The 14,055-nt window shown below is 32.2% G+C and overlaps 2 protein-coding genes across 3 annotated transcripts; both read right to left on the reverse strand.

Moving 5' to 3' along the window:
* Window positions 1-4,500, reverse strand: LOC101216740. 2 transcript variants are annotated; one of them, XM_011658699.2, is made up of 15 exons: window positions 4,295-4,500; window positions 3,709-3,812; window positions 3,488-3,599; window positions 3,298-3,371; window positions 2,930-3,034; window positions 2,410-2,493; window positions 2,217-2,332; window positions 1,949-2,050; window positions 1,742-1,855; window positions 1,588-1,644; window positions 1,298-1,364; window positions 1,129-1,182; window positions 787-861; window positions 514-549; window positions 1-390 (listed from the first exon to the last, which is right to left on the reverse strand). In XM_011658699.2, the coding sequence occupies exons 4-15, from the start codon at window positions 3,367-3,369 to the stop codon at window positions 262-264; spliced, it is 1,011 nt and encodes a 336-aa protein (XP_011657001.1). In that variant the 5' UTR covers window positions 3,370-3,371; window positions 3,488-3,599; window positions 3,709-3,812; window positions 4,295-4,500; the 3' UTR covers window positions 1-261. The 2 variants fall into 2 exon arrangements, with proteins under 2 accessions (XP_011657001.1, XP_011657000.1); XM_011658698.2 differs by having other exon boundaries at window positions 3,298-3,411.
* Window positions 4,501-5,409: 909 nt separating this feature from the next.
* Window positions 5,410-8,880, reverse strand: LOC101217215 (cytokinin riboside 5'-monophosphate phosphoribohydrolase LOG1). Its single transcript, XM_004145700.3, has 7 exons — window positions 8,564-8,880; window positions 8,304-8,401; window positions 8,184-8,214; window positions 7,607-7,706; window positions 6,257-6,327; window positions 6,013-6,156; window positions 5,410-5,926 (listed from the first exon to the last, which is right to left on the reverse strand). The coding sequence occupies exons 1-7, from the start codon at window positions 8,681-8,683 to the stop codon at window positions 5,834-5,836; spliced, it is 657 nt and encodes a 218-aa protein (XP_004145748.1). The 5' UTR covers window positions 8,684-8,880; the 3' UTR covers window positions 5,410-5,833.
* Between the last annotated feature and the right edge of the window lie 5,175 nt (window positions 8,881-14,055).

The raw sequence follows: 14,055 nt of genomic DNA on the forward strand, positions 1-14,055 counted from the left end.
TAACATAAACAAAGTTATCATATTCATATTACTTCGTTCAACTTCTAAAAACTAATTTTGTTATATTGCCCTCGTCACCACAACATAGACTGAGACAATTGGGAAACGACTGTTGTTGTGTATTGCCTTTTAATATGAATTATTTCTCTATCAGTAAACAAAATGAAAAAATCCTACAATAAACGTATTATCTCGCTCAAGGACACAAAGAAATCCTCAAGGTTAGAAGAGGACATTTACATAATAACAACTGAGACAACTTCACAAGCCTGCTCTCTTATATAATAAACGTTTTGCCTTCGCCTTACTAATCTGAGCCAGATATGCTTTGTCAGCATTTGCGAGCCGAGATTGAAACTCAGCCCATTCAGTTCTGCACCTTTCTCTTACCTACAGGGTTAAAATGAGGAACATAAGACAACTGTAGGTGGTTTTTTGAAACCAACTATTAGAGTTAAAAGAAACAACGAGCTTATTTGGAATTGAAAAGACGAAAATATCATTGATATTTACCCCTTCCCATGGAGCCTTCCCGTTCTCAGATTTTCCCTGAAAGTATAGATAATTAAGTTACAAATGCCACATACAAGAAACTAGATAAAAAAGATACCTAATTTAAAGAGTGAAGCAAAAGGAAACAAAGAAATATAGACAATAACACAGATTTAATTCGGTGATGGGTGACTGCACCAGTATGCACACGGCTTGGTCTGATGTCGAATCAGAGAAATGAGATGGAAGGGTGGGGAGTTCATTCACAATAAATAACTTGCAAATAAATCTCACCTGACTCCCAAGAGAAGGAATTACTTGATGAACAATCCATTGTGAATCAACTACGCCAATTTTCTCATGCGCTGGCTGCAGAAATCCATAAAAAGAAAAGAGTTGATGTCATTGAGAGGATATATAAAAGATGTGACCTTTTATTTTTGTACTTTTCAACAGAGCATTTCCATGAAAGACTTATGGATTGCAACTTTTCCGGATCGAACTCTGATATACATATACGTCATACACTTCAATTTAGGTTATACATATTTGAAGTGATTAAAAAGTGAGGTTTAAGTTGACAGCTGATTTTCAGGTACAGAGAGGTGTGAGAAACCATATAAAAGAACTACTGACCTCTACACATCTTCTGAGAGCAAAGTCCAACCCCCATCCATGTACCAAATCATTCTACAAGTAAATAAATACATAGATAGGATATGAATAGAAATAAGAAATACTTGAGGGCGCACATATTGCAAGTTTATATTGAGCAACCCTATCATATCACGTAGTAACAGTATACCTGAATCAAATGCCACACACATCGCCAAGCTTCACGAGAAAATACGGGAGCCATGATTTCTACAAACCTGTGACATACGAAACCAGTGATCTAAACTTGTGCGGATACAATATGACTAGATTGCCACCAGTAAGTAGTTCTAAACTCTATGTCACAAGTCTTCATAGAAAAGAGATTCCAATGCGTATAGAAAAGCTTCCAGAGGACTAAATACAAAAATAATTAAAAGGTGATCTGGTGTTAATATATCCAACTAAGGGAGAACCATAATTGTGAAAGAGAAAAATTACGCAGCACAAGGAGGCAACCGAGGGTCGCTACACCAGCCTGCTTTCTCTTCTGTATCCCTATTTCAGCATCGGAAATGTACATGTCAGAATCCAACATAAACATGAAAGGTGAGAACCTAAATTACCAGCCAAAAGAAAAGAAAAAGGGACTTACTTGTGAACCTCTCTGTCGCCTCTCCTCTTTGTCATTTGCCATGTCAGTCCATTGTTAGGCTCAAGTCCAGGTTGGGAAATTTCCAAACCATGTTTTTTCACTAACTCAATATACCTGATTGTTCGATCCATAAGAGATTGCTATTACAAATAGTATCGAATCGTTGAACCAAGCATCACGTGAAGGATAAAAGAAAAACATGCTTACTTCTCTGCATTGAAATGCTCAACTCCAAGGTCTTCATCCCAGATAAAAATATATTCATATGCAGCTACAACATCAGGGTGCAAGAACCTTTTTGCGTACCACCTGGGTGCAAAAAAAGGAACTAAGAATACAAAAAAAAAATTCAATCTTCACCTTTTGTAAGATCTTAAATATGTTTTCTAAATACAATATATGATCGGGTTCCAATTGCAACAGATATTACAAAGGATGAAAAAACACAAATCATACAAATTATCAATATACCTACCATTTTGTTTGCTTCTTGACACTGATATGAATTGCATTCTTTGACCACTCATACTGATCCCACTCAGTAATCCGACCGTCATAGTGAAAAAGTAAAATTGTGAAGTCATCAGAGAACTGATACAACAAGAGCAAGCATGAGCCTCAACAGCATGGTAGTAAGAAGAATATGAACAACACTCCATATATATGACCTTTTTCACTGCTGCATCAATATTTTTTCTCTGATCAAATCCCACAGTGAATGTAACCAAGTACTTGGGTTTTTTATTTAGATCCTGCACGATTAAGGATCTCAGTAATAGGCTTAAATCCATTCCAAATGCAGTAAAAACACCCATAAGTCAGGCTCTTCTAAAATAAGATGCAGAAAAAGATTGAACAAAATGTGGACTCCTATGCACCCAAGAATCCCCCCCTCCTCACACACACACACACACATCCCTTGAAAAACACATCAATTTATAGAGAATATATTATTGATAGACTTCATGAAATGGTAATCGACAAATTACATAAGTTAGCACTGTTTAAACTGAAATCAGAACTCTAATTTGCTTCAAGAGAGGATACTGCAACTTTAACAAAAAGAGGGAACAATAAAATATTTAAAACTTATTCCCAAATCATTCTCAAAATAATTAACACAAGGGCCCCAGAACAGTGATAAATTGATTATACTTCAATGTATATATACATCATTATCATATATACCTCACTGGGTTCACCCCATAATCTACGTAAATAAAAATCGGATCCTGAAGCAACAATTCCAGGAGGCAATGACTCTGCACCACGAGGATTTGTTGGCACATATATCTGATAGATTATTAAAAATTAAAAAAAAAAAAAGAGAGAGAGAAAACCGTGAGAAATTAGTAGTTTAATTTTGAAAGAGAAACAAGGATACTTCATCGACAAATGAAATGAAAAGTACGTTCCAAGAATTAGCAATTTAGTATGAATTGTCACAATCGTATTTAAATGTTGAAATTTTGCACCAATATATCAATAAATAGAAGAAAAAAAATGTCAGCATGAAATGTTAGTTTACTTCCTACAATAGAAATCAACAACGATACCTTCGGAATTTTAGGTGATCCCTGATTATGAGTCTCAGTTATCCTGGTTCTAGGGGATTTTTGCACATCCATGGCTACATCAAGAGATGATATAATGCTTGAAGGTAAGTTAATCTGTAAATTTTGAAATGTATCAAATGGGTGTAGGCATCAGGTGCTGCAAATAACATGCTGATCAAGCAAAACATACCTTAGTTAGAGACACTGTAGGAAATGAAGCACCCAGAAAAAATCCAAAGACCACTCCCACTAACGTTGTCAATATGATCCTCGCACCGTCATTTGCTTTCCTAGTTCCTCCACTGTGGAAAGAATATGAAAGGCACACATAAATCAGCAGCGTATGAAAAACCAATCAAAACTAAAAATGACAAGGACACAAATAAAAGCAAACAACTAGCATATGTATACCGGTGGGCGTTTCCCATAGTTGTAATGAAATCTTAAGTTGTATAACCAACTTAATCAATTCTTTAAGCGACTTGTGAAAGTCCAATCCACATAAAGTCGAATCCCTATAAATTAAAAAAAAAAAAAAAAAAAAACAGTGGAGTTTCAAAAAAATTCCGTCAGTAAGATTCATCCACATAGTAATAGAATTAACATAGCAGTCGTTCTTATTCTTACGAAGTTCACCTAGCAATTCAGAACAAGAGAGATTCATATGAAAATCAAGCAGTTGAGCAGTAGAAATATGAACAAACACATAATAACCGAAATGAACAGGGAAAGAAACTTAAAAATCACAATGCATCAAATGTTCAATAAAGTCGGAAATTCGCATTAACTCAAGAAACCTCAAACATTCGAATCCAAAAAATGTACAAAACAACAACTGATCTAACAAAAAAAATCCGTTGCCATTAACAACTGCAACGTAAATGCCATAAGAAACCAAATCGGAAAAAGGAATTTAACACACACAAAAAAAAAAAAAAAAACAGTAGAAATTAAGGGAAGAAACATAGAAATAGACAGCTTAAGATTGAAACGTTACCGGAAATGTAAATCGGAGAAAGAATCTGAGGGAGGATTAGTAAGGATTAAACAGGTTTTTAGTGTCTGATTGGTTTTGATTAGAGTAAGAAATTTTGGTTTGGTTTGGTTTTTGAATTCTCAATCGAGAAATCGTAACGCTATGAAGCGTTTCTTTGATGGCTCCCGCTTACCTGCATGCCGCGTGGCCTTCGTTTATGAAAAATATTTGTTTCGTATTTGGACATTTTAGCTGTATATATTAAATATTTTTTTTGCTTTTTGTTTCTTAAAAACATTTCATTTATTATAGTGAAATTGAAATGCCTAAAACTCTTTTCTTTTTCTTTTTTTTCTAACAAACACTTGATATTAACATTTATTATTTTACCATTATAGAAAATTTTAATTGTTATCATTTGTTAATTTATCCAAATTTAGTGAAATTGAGATGGATAACTCACTGTTTGTTTACACACAATTAACTGTATGTTTCTGTTAATCCCAATTTGTAGTGTTTGGTTAAAGCTAAACAAACAAAAGTGGTTTTTATCAACAAATATATTCTTTTTTAAATCTTTTAACTTTCCTTTCCGTAATTTTTAAAAATATTTAAATTAATGAATCTGTTAAATAAAAAATAAATATTTAACCAGGATTTTAAACACCTATTAGATATAAAAGAAAAGAGAATTAAAAAACACATAGCCTTTAATAAAACATTTAACTATTTTTCTTTTATTGTTATTGGAACAAAATACTTTTCTAATATAATAAATACCAAACTACTCTTTGGAAAAATAAGCTTATTGATTTTAATGTTTCATTTAAAAAAGAAAAAAAAGGAAACAAAGGAGAGAAAGTAAAGGTTGTCATTATGATGTATAAATGCATTAAGAAAACAAGAATGGAGCCAAAGAATTGTTTTGTCCCGAAAAGTACATACATTTCTTTTTTATAAAAATTATCTCTTAAATAATTATTTCCGTCTCTTTAATTTGAAAAATGTAACTCCTCTTTTCTCTTATAAATTACTTTACAACATAAGAATACTCGTAAAAAAGTTAATTTCTTGAACAAAATCTATCTCTTAAATATTCTGTTAATTGAAAATCAAATAGATGGATTAGAGATACATAAAGAAGGAAGGTTAAAAATGTACATAGATAATTTAAACTCAAAATGTCAATAACATTAGATACATTGATTTGATATAAGCTAACTAAGGGTCCATTTTACCATCCTATCTTTTGAGAAACAAAAAACTTAAAACACAACTAATTAGGAAGCCAAGTTCCAATACCAAACTACATAAACTCTTCAATACTTCTTTTTATGTCAGTTTTTCTTTTTCTTCTTCTTCTCTTTTTTTTTTCTTTTTTTTTTTTTTGGTAGTTTACAATAGCAGAATCATCATAATTAAAAAAAGAAAAAAAGAAAAAAAGACCAACTTCAGCAAATTTGTTGGTGTTCTAAATAAAATTAGTGGCTTCCATTTTACCAAAAGAGTAGTGTGTCTTCATCTTTGCTTCCCTTTGTCAAGTTGTATTGAAATTTCATTTCATCTTGAGATGTCACATTTTGGAGGGTACCCTAATTGTTCAATCTCCCAGCTATGCTTTGAAGCAACTCTTTCATGTCTTGGAACATACTCCTAAATCAATATTCAAACTTTAAATTTAGATTTGAATCTTCATTGCACATGCAAAAAGCTCATCTTTTTCTTTTTAGAGATTTTACCTCCATTTTCTTCACCAATTCCTTTGCATTAGGTGCTGATACAATAATATGACGAGCACTTGGACTAATAAAACCTTCTTCCACAGCTTGATCAATGAAAGACAGCAAGGAATTGTAATATCCATCCACATTCAACAATCCAACCTGAAAAATAAACAAACTCACTTCATCTTAATAAAAAAAAAAGATTCATAATTAACCTTTCTTAACCAAAATTCCGATGAACATGAACATGTTTGCTTACCGGTTTATCATGAATTCCCAGTTGAGCCCAGGTGATAACTTCAAGCAGTTCTTCTAAAGTTCCATAGCCACCTTCACGAGGAATAACAAAGCATGGAGATGAATTAGAATTTGTTTACTCAATTGGGCTTCAGATATTGAGGCCTTGGATGGTAATGGGCTTAGATATTAGACCCAATGGAAGATAATGCCAAAGTAAGAAGAGGCTTGTAATAAATGTAGGGAAGAATTGAGAAAAATAGGGGACTCAGGACCATCTGCTTTAATTTCTACCTTCTTTTCTTTGTCTAGAGCTAAGAATTGTACCATTGAATTATATAAGCTATACAAATAGACTGCCAATTTGGCAGCCCTTCCTCAGATTTCTCAGGGAAAAAAAAGGCTGCACCCCAATTTCCTGTGTCAGAGATTGTTCATAATCAAATCTCACAAAACAACCTTCCAATACTCATTATCTTTAATCCCAATATAATAAAACTACCCTTTTATTTTACTACGTTGGAGAAGCTCAACTACTTGAGAGGTTTGACAACAATATTTATGTTAGATGTGCTGTTTCTTTTACTTGAACCGTTCATGTCAAAACATATTGTTTTCTTATCCAACGTCCATGTAGTCATAATTTGAAATTTGTCTTCAACTATATTGGAATGTCTTCAATCTTATAGTTACCACTTCGAACGAGTATAAGAGTCGCGATGTATAAACTCTCCAACTTTAGAAGGCCATATGATCTTAATCTATTTTAAAAAAGATATAGTATTAAGTGTAAATTGAAATTTTGATCTCAAAGTTGATAGTACAAACACTATGTCAGTTGAGCTAAGCTCATGTTGACAGTTAACGAATTACATAATTTTTATTACCGTTTTTTTATATCGTTTATGCTTTTGTGTCTGTCTTTATTTGTTGATTTTCATCACAATTTATGATGTTTTTAACATTATTCAAATAATATCAATAGTTTGTGTTAAAAAGGGAAGGTAGGGAGGTATGCATCAATTTAAATGGTAAGTATAAAGGGGAAGAAGATGGTACTTAGAACAAGACCAAAAAGGGCAGGGCCCAGTTTAGAGCAGCTACACATTTAAATGTTGGGCTAAGTCTAAGTCTAAGTCTATTTTGCCTAAGCTAAGTGCCTCCTCTAAAGCTTGGGGCCCAAAAATTGTCCTACCACAAACTTTTGTTTATGGTTAACATTAAGGTTTTGTAGGGCTAAAATGAGGAGGAACAAGAGACATGGAGCAGCAAACAGACAAATTATTCACAGTGATTGAAGATAATAAAAAGAAAGAAGAATGAGTTCTTCTTTTTTCTTTGAATAGCAGATAAGACTTGTGAGTAAACGAACCAGGTAAAGCGATAAAGGCATCGGATCTCCTGGCCATCTCAGCCTTCCTTTGATGCATATCTGCTACTGCCTTCACTTCTCCCACTGTCTCTCCAGTTATCTGCAAAATTATCTCACTGCCTCATTTCTCATTTCAATCCCTATTTTCTGTGTTAGTTCCATTGAACAAAGAGTCCAAAATCAGAGGTGTGTGTGTGTGTGAGAGAGAACAAATCTGTCTAACTAAATGGATAAAGGGGTAAAAAATCATTATAACCCATTTCTTCATTCCACACTCTTTCTTTTTCAAGACAGTTCAAGTGGGTTTTCACGTAAGAAAGAAAAAAGGGCAAAAAACAGCTTCTCTAGTTTTCTTATGGGTTTGTAGACAAATAAATTGATGTTCATATTATCTTAGAGATGGTAGCCAGAAGAAGAGGAAACAAAATCACTTTCTATTTGAGAATACCAAAAATATATCAGATAATGTTGGGGCTCTCTCTCCATTTCCAACTTATTTGTTTGGTCATTTCTTCCAAAAAAAAATTCAATAGTTAAGAAAAACGTGAATGATAAACTTGATATAACAGTACCATACCTCTCTTGGCATCAAGGTCTTGGGGATAACTCTGCAAATAAAACCCAAAAACAGAGAAGAGTTTAGTCATTAGCATGAACCTTCTCAAAAAGGGAAAAAGGGAAAAAAGAAGAAGCTAACCCAACAACATGACGACCACCATTATGAACAGCTTGAGATACTAATCCCATTAATCCAACACTACCTCCTCCGTAAACCAGATCAATATCTCTCGAAACCTAAACCACCAACCAAAAAAAAGTGAAAATCAGTCCAAAATCCAAACCCCTTTTCAATCGATAACCCAGAATCCGAAATGAATAAGAGAAGAGATGAACATAACAAAAAACAGAGTTGGGGGGGGGGGGGGGGGGGGGAAACAGAGGAAAGAGAGATATTACAAGTTCTTTTCCAAGTTCAATGGCAGCATCTTTATAACTAGTTTTCTTGCCAGGGCTGCTACCACAGAAAACACAAATCCTCTTGAAAATGGGTGATTTGGGTTGATTCTCCATCTCCATTAAAGAAGAGAGTGTGCCTCAGAGTCAGTGTTTTTGATTTTGTGGTGAGGTATGAAGTTGGTGAAGAAAGAAGGGATGTGTGGTGTGGTTAAATATATAGGCTGCACTGCCACTGCCACTGCCACTGCAAAGGAACAAAAAAATATTGACGCTGCTAATTCTTAATTCCTTCTTCTTCTTCTTTCTTCTCTCTCTCTAGGTCCACTCTTTTGAGGAAGGACAAAGGAAAGTGACTGCATTAACCTTGATTGAAAATTTCCAACCTTTACCATTGCCCACCAATAAAAATATCTCCTTTTCTAATTTTACTCTACTAATCGAGCAAGATAACCCAACAAATTATAATAAACCATCACTAACTTTTAAATAACTTTCTTTTGCCTTATTTTTGACTGAATAACCAAAAAGATGTTGGCTTTACATAACGATAATGATGCGTAGCAAATTGATATTTTTTTGGTTGTTCGACTGTGAACAGTTTTTCATAAGGACATAGCATGGCCATAGTCCCCAAGTTTGACGTTAGTATGAAATTATTTTGATTGAATGTATTGTGTATAGTGTTATGTATGCTTTTAGGGAATGGGCTGATCTGACTACCAATTTGTTTCATGTTTGTGTATACATTATCCAATGTACCTCTTAAACCTATAAATCAAAACCGTCCTCACATGTTCATGTCTCTTTATCTCTTCTTCCTCTTTTTCTTTTCACCTTCGTCCCCGCATCAAGAAATTATTTGGTGAAGCTTACGTTCTTACCGCTTGGATTATGGGCTGTACACTATTTTAATTTGTGTTATAGTAGTTAGTGTTTGGACTAATTTAGCATGAGTTAAAATAATCTATAATAATTATGGTGCATACTAATTTAGTTTTGTTACAAAATAATAAATACGATAGACGACACAAGTTTTTATACATTTTTGCTCTAATTAAGTGTGGATTATAATAACCGTATACTTTACAATGAGATATTTGTCATCCAAGGAAAGCTCGAGACATAAACTATGCTAGTAATTATTAATGAGATAATATGTATATTTTTAATCGACGATAGGTGCCTTAATTGAATAATACACGGTAGATAATGGTGAGAAACATGAGAATTCAATAGTCAATTTTTATTCGACTTGGTTAAATAATTTATATTTTTTGTTTGTAAGAAACATACGTTGAATATATAATTTTAAAATCTATAGTAAAAATGTTAATAGAGGTTAAATTTAAGGTTTTTAAAAATGTATATTAACCAAAATTTAACGTAAAATTTAATATATTGACATTAAACCTTTACGTTGTAAAGAGTCAATAATGATGATTATTTAAAATAAACAACATTAAACGTGATGGTTCGACACAATAAATGTCACCCTCTTTTGTCATTGCCTTTTACCAAAGAAAGCACAAGCTTTTTTGTTACCTATCATTTACTTTTACATAAAAGAACCAATCTTTACTGGTCTTAGCTCTTGTAATTAAGCTCACATATTGACCCAACATAATCAATCATTTTAAAAGTTAAATGTCTAGAGAAACCAAACCATATACTTTAATATTTACTCAAATGTATTGCATGCATGGAAAGTACTTAATTGAGATTAATTAATTAGAACAAACAATTTGTTACACACACATCTTATTAATTACTTTCCGCATATGGGTCTACTTTCATTTAAACTTATTGATTACTCCAATTTAGTGTGAGAGATTGTCGGAAATTATTAAGGGTGTGATTAATATAATTAAGTATGTTTATTAAATTAAAGATTGTGTTTTAAGATGAAACGTTAATAAAGTAATAATGGGTTTGTAGAAGGAACAATAAGTGGACAAATAAAGACGAGATGAATGGGGAAGGCAAGGCAATTAATTTACTTATGTGAGAAATAAAGAAAGACATCTAATTGGTTGTGCTCTAAAAAAAGGGAATCCATTGATGGACAAACTTGCTATAAGCATAGGAAACACTTATAATTTAAGTTGTTAAAAAGAAAAACAAATTATCCTCCTCTTCCTATATCATGATTCTTAATCTCAATCCATCTGTTTGTTTTGAATAAAAGTTCAAATAACTTTTGATTATATCATGATGCATATATACCTTAAGAACATAAAATATTAAAACAACCCAATATGTTTTTGTCTATTTGGTTCTCATATTATTAATACCATAAAAATATGACATAATATTAAATTTTTTGTGAAGAAAATATTGTTCACTTTAAAATTAAGCACAATGAGACAAAATACACATGTCCATGAATGACGCGAAAGAATCTTGGTCAAAAAAATGTGAAAAAGTTTAGTTGACGCGAAATGTATATTATTGAATGACATTACACATGCATGCAAGAATGTAAAGAGGGTTTCTTTTGCCTAGTCTTTATCCATTTCGAGATGTAAAATTTGATTTAAGGAAATATATATACAACAATATTGATTATTAATTTTTCCCATATCCTTGTGTTGAGCATGAAGGAATGGGTAATATCAGAACTGCATGCGTCACTGTTGTCCCATATAAGCTTCAGATATAAGAAGATATTGTAAAAACAAATATATATATATATTTGCCAATTTCTAATACATATATAAAAGCCCAACTCCTCCATTATTGCTTTTGTTTCTCATACACACACCTCGATGCAAAACTTCCCATAACTCATCTAAACTTTATGTTAAACAAAAAATATATAACTTTTTGGTAAATCAAAGCACATGAATGATTTGGAAGAAGGAAGGGTAGAAATAGAAGTTGGTATCATCTTAAATTTGTTATCTAGTGCTAAGAATGATTGAGCACGAGTTTTGGTGAAAACTCGAGTGCTACATTCCCAAAACCTAAACTGTGTTACATGGTACAATATTTACATTTTTGAGTTAGGATTTTTAGGAGGGTATTATATACAAACCTTCTAGCCCTATTTGGCATCAGTCTTTACTATTTACACTTCCATGTTTTTTTCTTTATAGCTTGTTGTTAAGAAAAAAACATGTTAGTTAATAAATTAAAAGTTTGATTAATAATTAATAAGAAAGGTGAAAGAGTACATAATCTCAACATATAATATAAATCCCATAGATCCTAGTGAACAAACATGACTAGCTAGTTTGTATAAATTCTCATTTTCATATTTACGGTATTCTCTTGTAATAAATTAATTAAACCGATCTATCATTTTTATTTATAATTAAATAAGTAGCTCTCATACATTGTTAGTAAACTACATAAATCTAGATGTGAATGTGGGTTTTTAATTGTTTGAACTTTGGGTTGTGGTTAATGACTTTGTCCATGGATGTAGGAGAAGATATGGTTCCTATGGGGACTGATAGACTAAATGCAAGAGAGAAAAAGATGGGTAGCAGGCTAGGGGAAGGGGAGAAGCAAAAATGAAAAAAAAGATAGAGAAAAGGGGGGAAGGGGGAGAAAGGGAGTCCCTTAAGTGACACGTGGGCATCTTCCCCCCACCCCCCCTTTAGAGGGACAAGATATGGAAGAATATGCTTTGAGAAAGGGCACTATATGACTATGAAAAAAAGAAAAAAAGAAAAGAAAAAAAAAGAAGAAGAAGTCATAATTGGAGATAATAGGAACAAAATAACCCCTTCATTGGGGGAACCCTCTTTTCAATTTGGAGTGAACCAATGAGAGTCCAAAACCTGTAAATAAGATAAGTGTGGTCAATTTTGTTTCACCAAATTTGGCAATTGGGTCTACCACCCAAATTACATTTCTTCTAAAACTTTTCATACCCCAAAAAATCTCATCATATCATCTAATTTATTGTTATATATATATATATTACAATAACTCAAATTCATTATACATATACATGTATATGTTCTCTCATCTATTAATCAAGAATCATATCCTTCTCCCGTTCTAAACCAAACACAGTTCTAGTCTTATCTCTTTTACTAACTTCCTCCTTTATTAACAATAAAGAAGATTTCCCCTACCCTACCTACTTTAAAACATAATCCAAACATAACATTTGAAACATCATTGTTTAGAAGATGTTGAGTTGATTATTATACTAATGTTTGAGACGGTAAGGTGCATAACTGTTTAGTGTTGATTATAAATGAGAAGAGAGAATAATAATTTAATATAAAACAACGTAAACAATGGAATTTTTAAAATTAACTTTACTATGGGTTATAAAAAATTAAGAATTGCGACCCTAAACATTAGACCGTCGTTTGGGTCTTCAATTTAAAGTTGATAGAATATGTTGTTAAATAAAGCCTAAAATATAGTAGTAATATTAACATGTACCAATTCCTTTATTCTCTTTTTCACTTTGTTGCTATGTTTATTATATCATACTTCACATATACATGAACTATTATACTTTGTTACTTTGGTAATTGAAAGAGAAATGGGACCAAACCTTTTTAGTGTATGGGTTATGTCACAAACATTAATGTCTAAGGTAGATAGGGTTGTTTACGTGTTGGGGAAGAGTTTAAAGGGTGTGTGTGGGAATTTATGTATGTGTTTATTTATTTATTTGAAGAAAAAGAAATGAAATTATGTAATTATAATTTAAAAAGGTATTATTATGATTGAATTCCCAGTTTCCAAGAAGGAAAAAGGAAAAAACAATGGAATTGAATGGTGGAGATCCTAGTCAGATAAAAACGGAGTCTTTTGAACTAATGTTTGTGAATGAATCCGCAGCCTTTGGTTTTGGTTTTGGTTTTTGGTTTGTGCCCATTTTCCTACCACACTTAGCTACACAACAACTTCCTCTCCAAGTACCTTTCTTTTTCTTGCTTACGTCTTCCAATTCTATTGCTTTTTCTTTAAATCACAAAATAGATACGTGTTTAATTACTGATTAAATTGAAAACAAACCAGAGTTAGTAAATGAATTGATTTGGTTTATTTCTTAGTTGGTTTGAAAATGGAAACCACTTTTACTCCCAATATCATCAATTCATCTTAATTGTACTCTAAATATACGTTATTATACATATAATAGATGGAATTGGAAAGAGCAAAAGGAATTGATGCATGTGTGAAATAATGGAATTAAGGATGGAGAGACAAATTAAAGAGAGAGTGAGAAGGAGGAAATGACTTTTGGAAAGCTTTTGCCTTTTTGGATAAGGCAACTATCTCTTTCAATGTATTTGAATTCAACCAATGTCCACAAAGGAAGCTCCCTAAATTATGCCTCCCCCACCTCTAATCTTAATTATTTTATTAATATAAATCACCTAATTTAATTAAACTGTGTTGTCAACACCACTTTAATCCTAAACATAAGCTTCATTTTTTTTGTTTTCCCTTCAAAATTTAGACTTTCATTCCGTCTCTACTCTACTCTAATCTAATCTTCTTGTTTTGACATAACATTT

This window comes from Cucumis sativus, chromosome 6 (assembly GCF_000004075.3).
Source record: "Cucumis sativus cultivar 9930 chromosome 6, Cucumber_9930_V3, whole genome shotgun sequence".
Lineage (NCBI taxonomy): Eukaryota > Viridiplantae > Streptophyta > Magnoliopsida > Cucurbitales > Cucurbitaceae > Cucumis > Cucumis sativus.

Excerpts from the sequence above, each read along its gene's own strand:
- LOC101216740 (XM_011658698.2), bottom strand. Across the intron at positions 3,035-3,297 it reads GATCACCTAAAATTCCGAAG|ATATATGTGCCAACAAATCC; the intron begins GTATCGTTGTTG and ends ATAATCTATCAG. Across the intron at positions 1,365-1,587 it reads CGGTTGCCTCCTTGTGCTGC|GTTTGTAGAAATCATGGCTC; the intron begins GTAATTTTTCTC and ends CGTATGTCACAG.
- LOC101217215 (XM_004145700.3), bottom strand. The coding sequence starts at position 8,683 with ATGGAGATGGAGAATCAACCCAAATCACCCATTTTCAAGAGGATTTGT. Across the intron at positions 8,215-8,303 it reads GGTGGTCGTCATGTTGTTGG|AGTTATCCCCAAGACCTTGA; the intron begins GTTAGCTTCTTC and ends TTTTATTTGCAG. Across the intron at positions 5,927-6,012 it reads AATTGGTGAAGAAAATGGAG|GAGTATGTTCCAAGACATGA; the intron begins GTAAAATCTCTA and ends ATATTGATTTAG.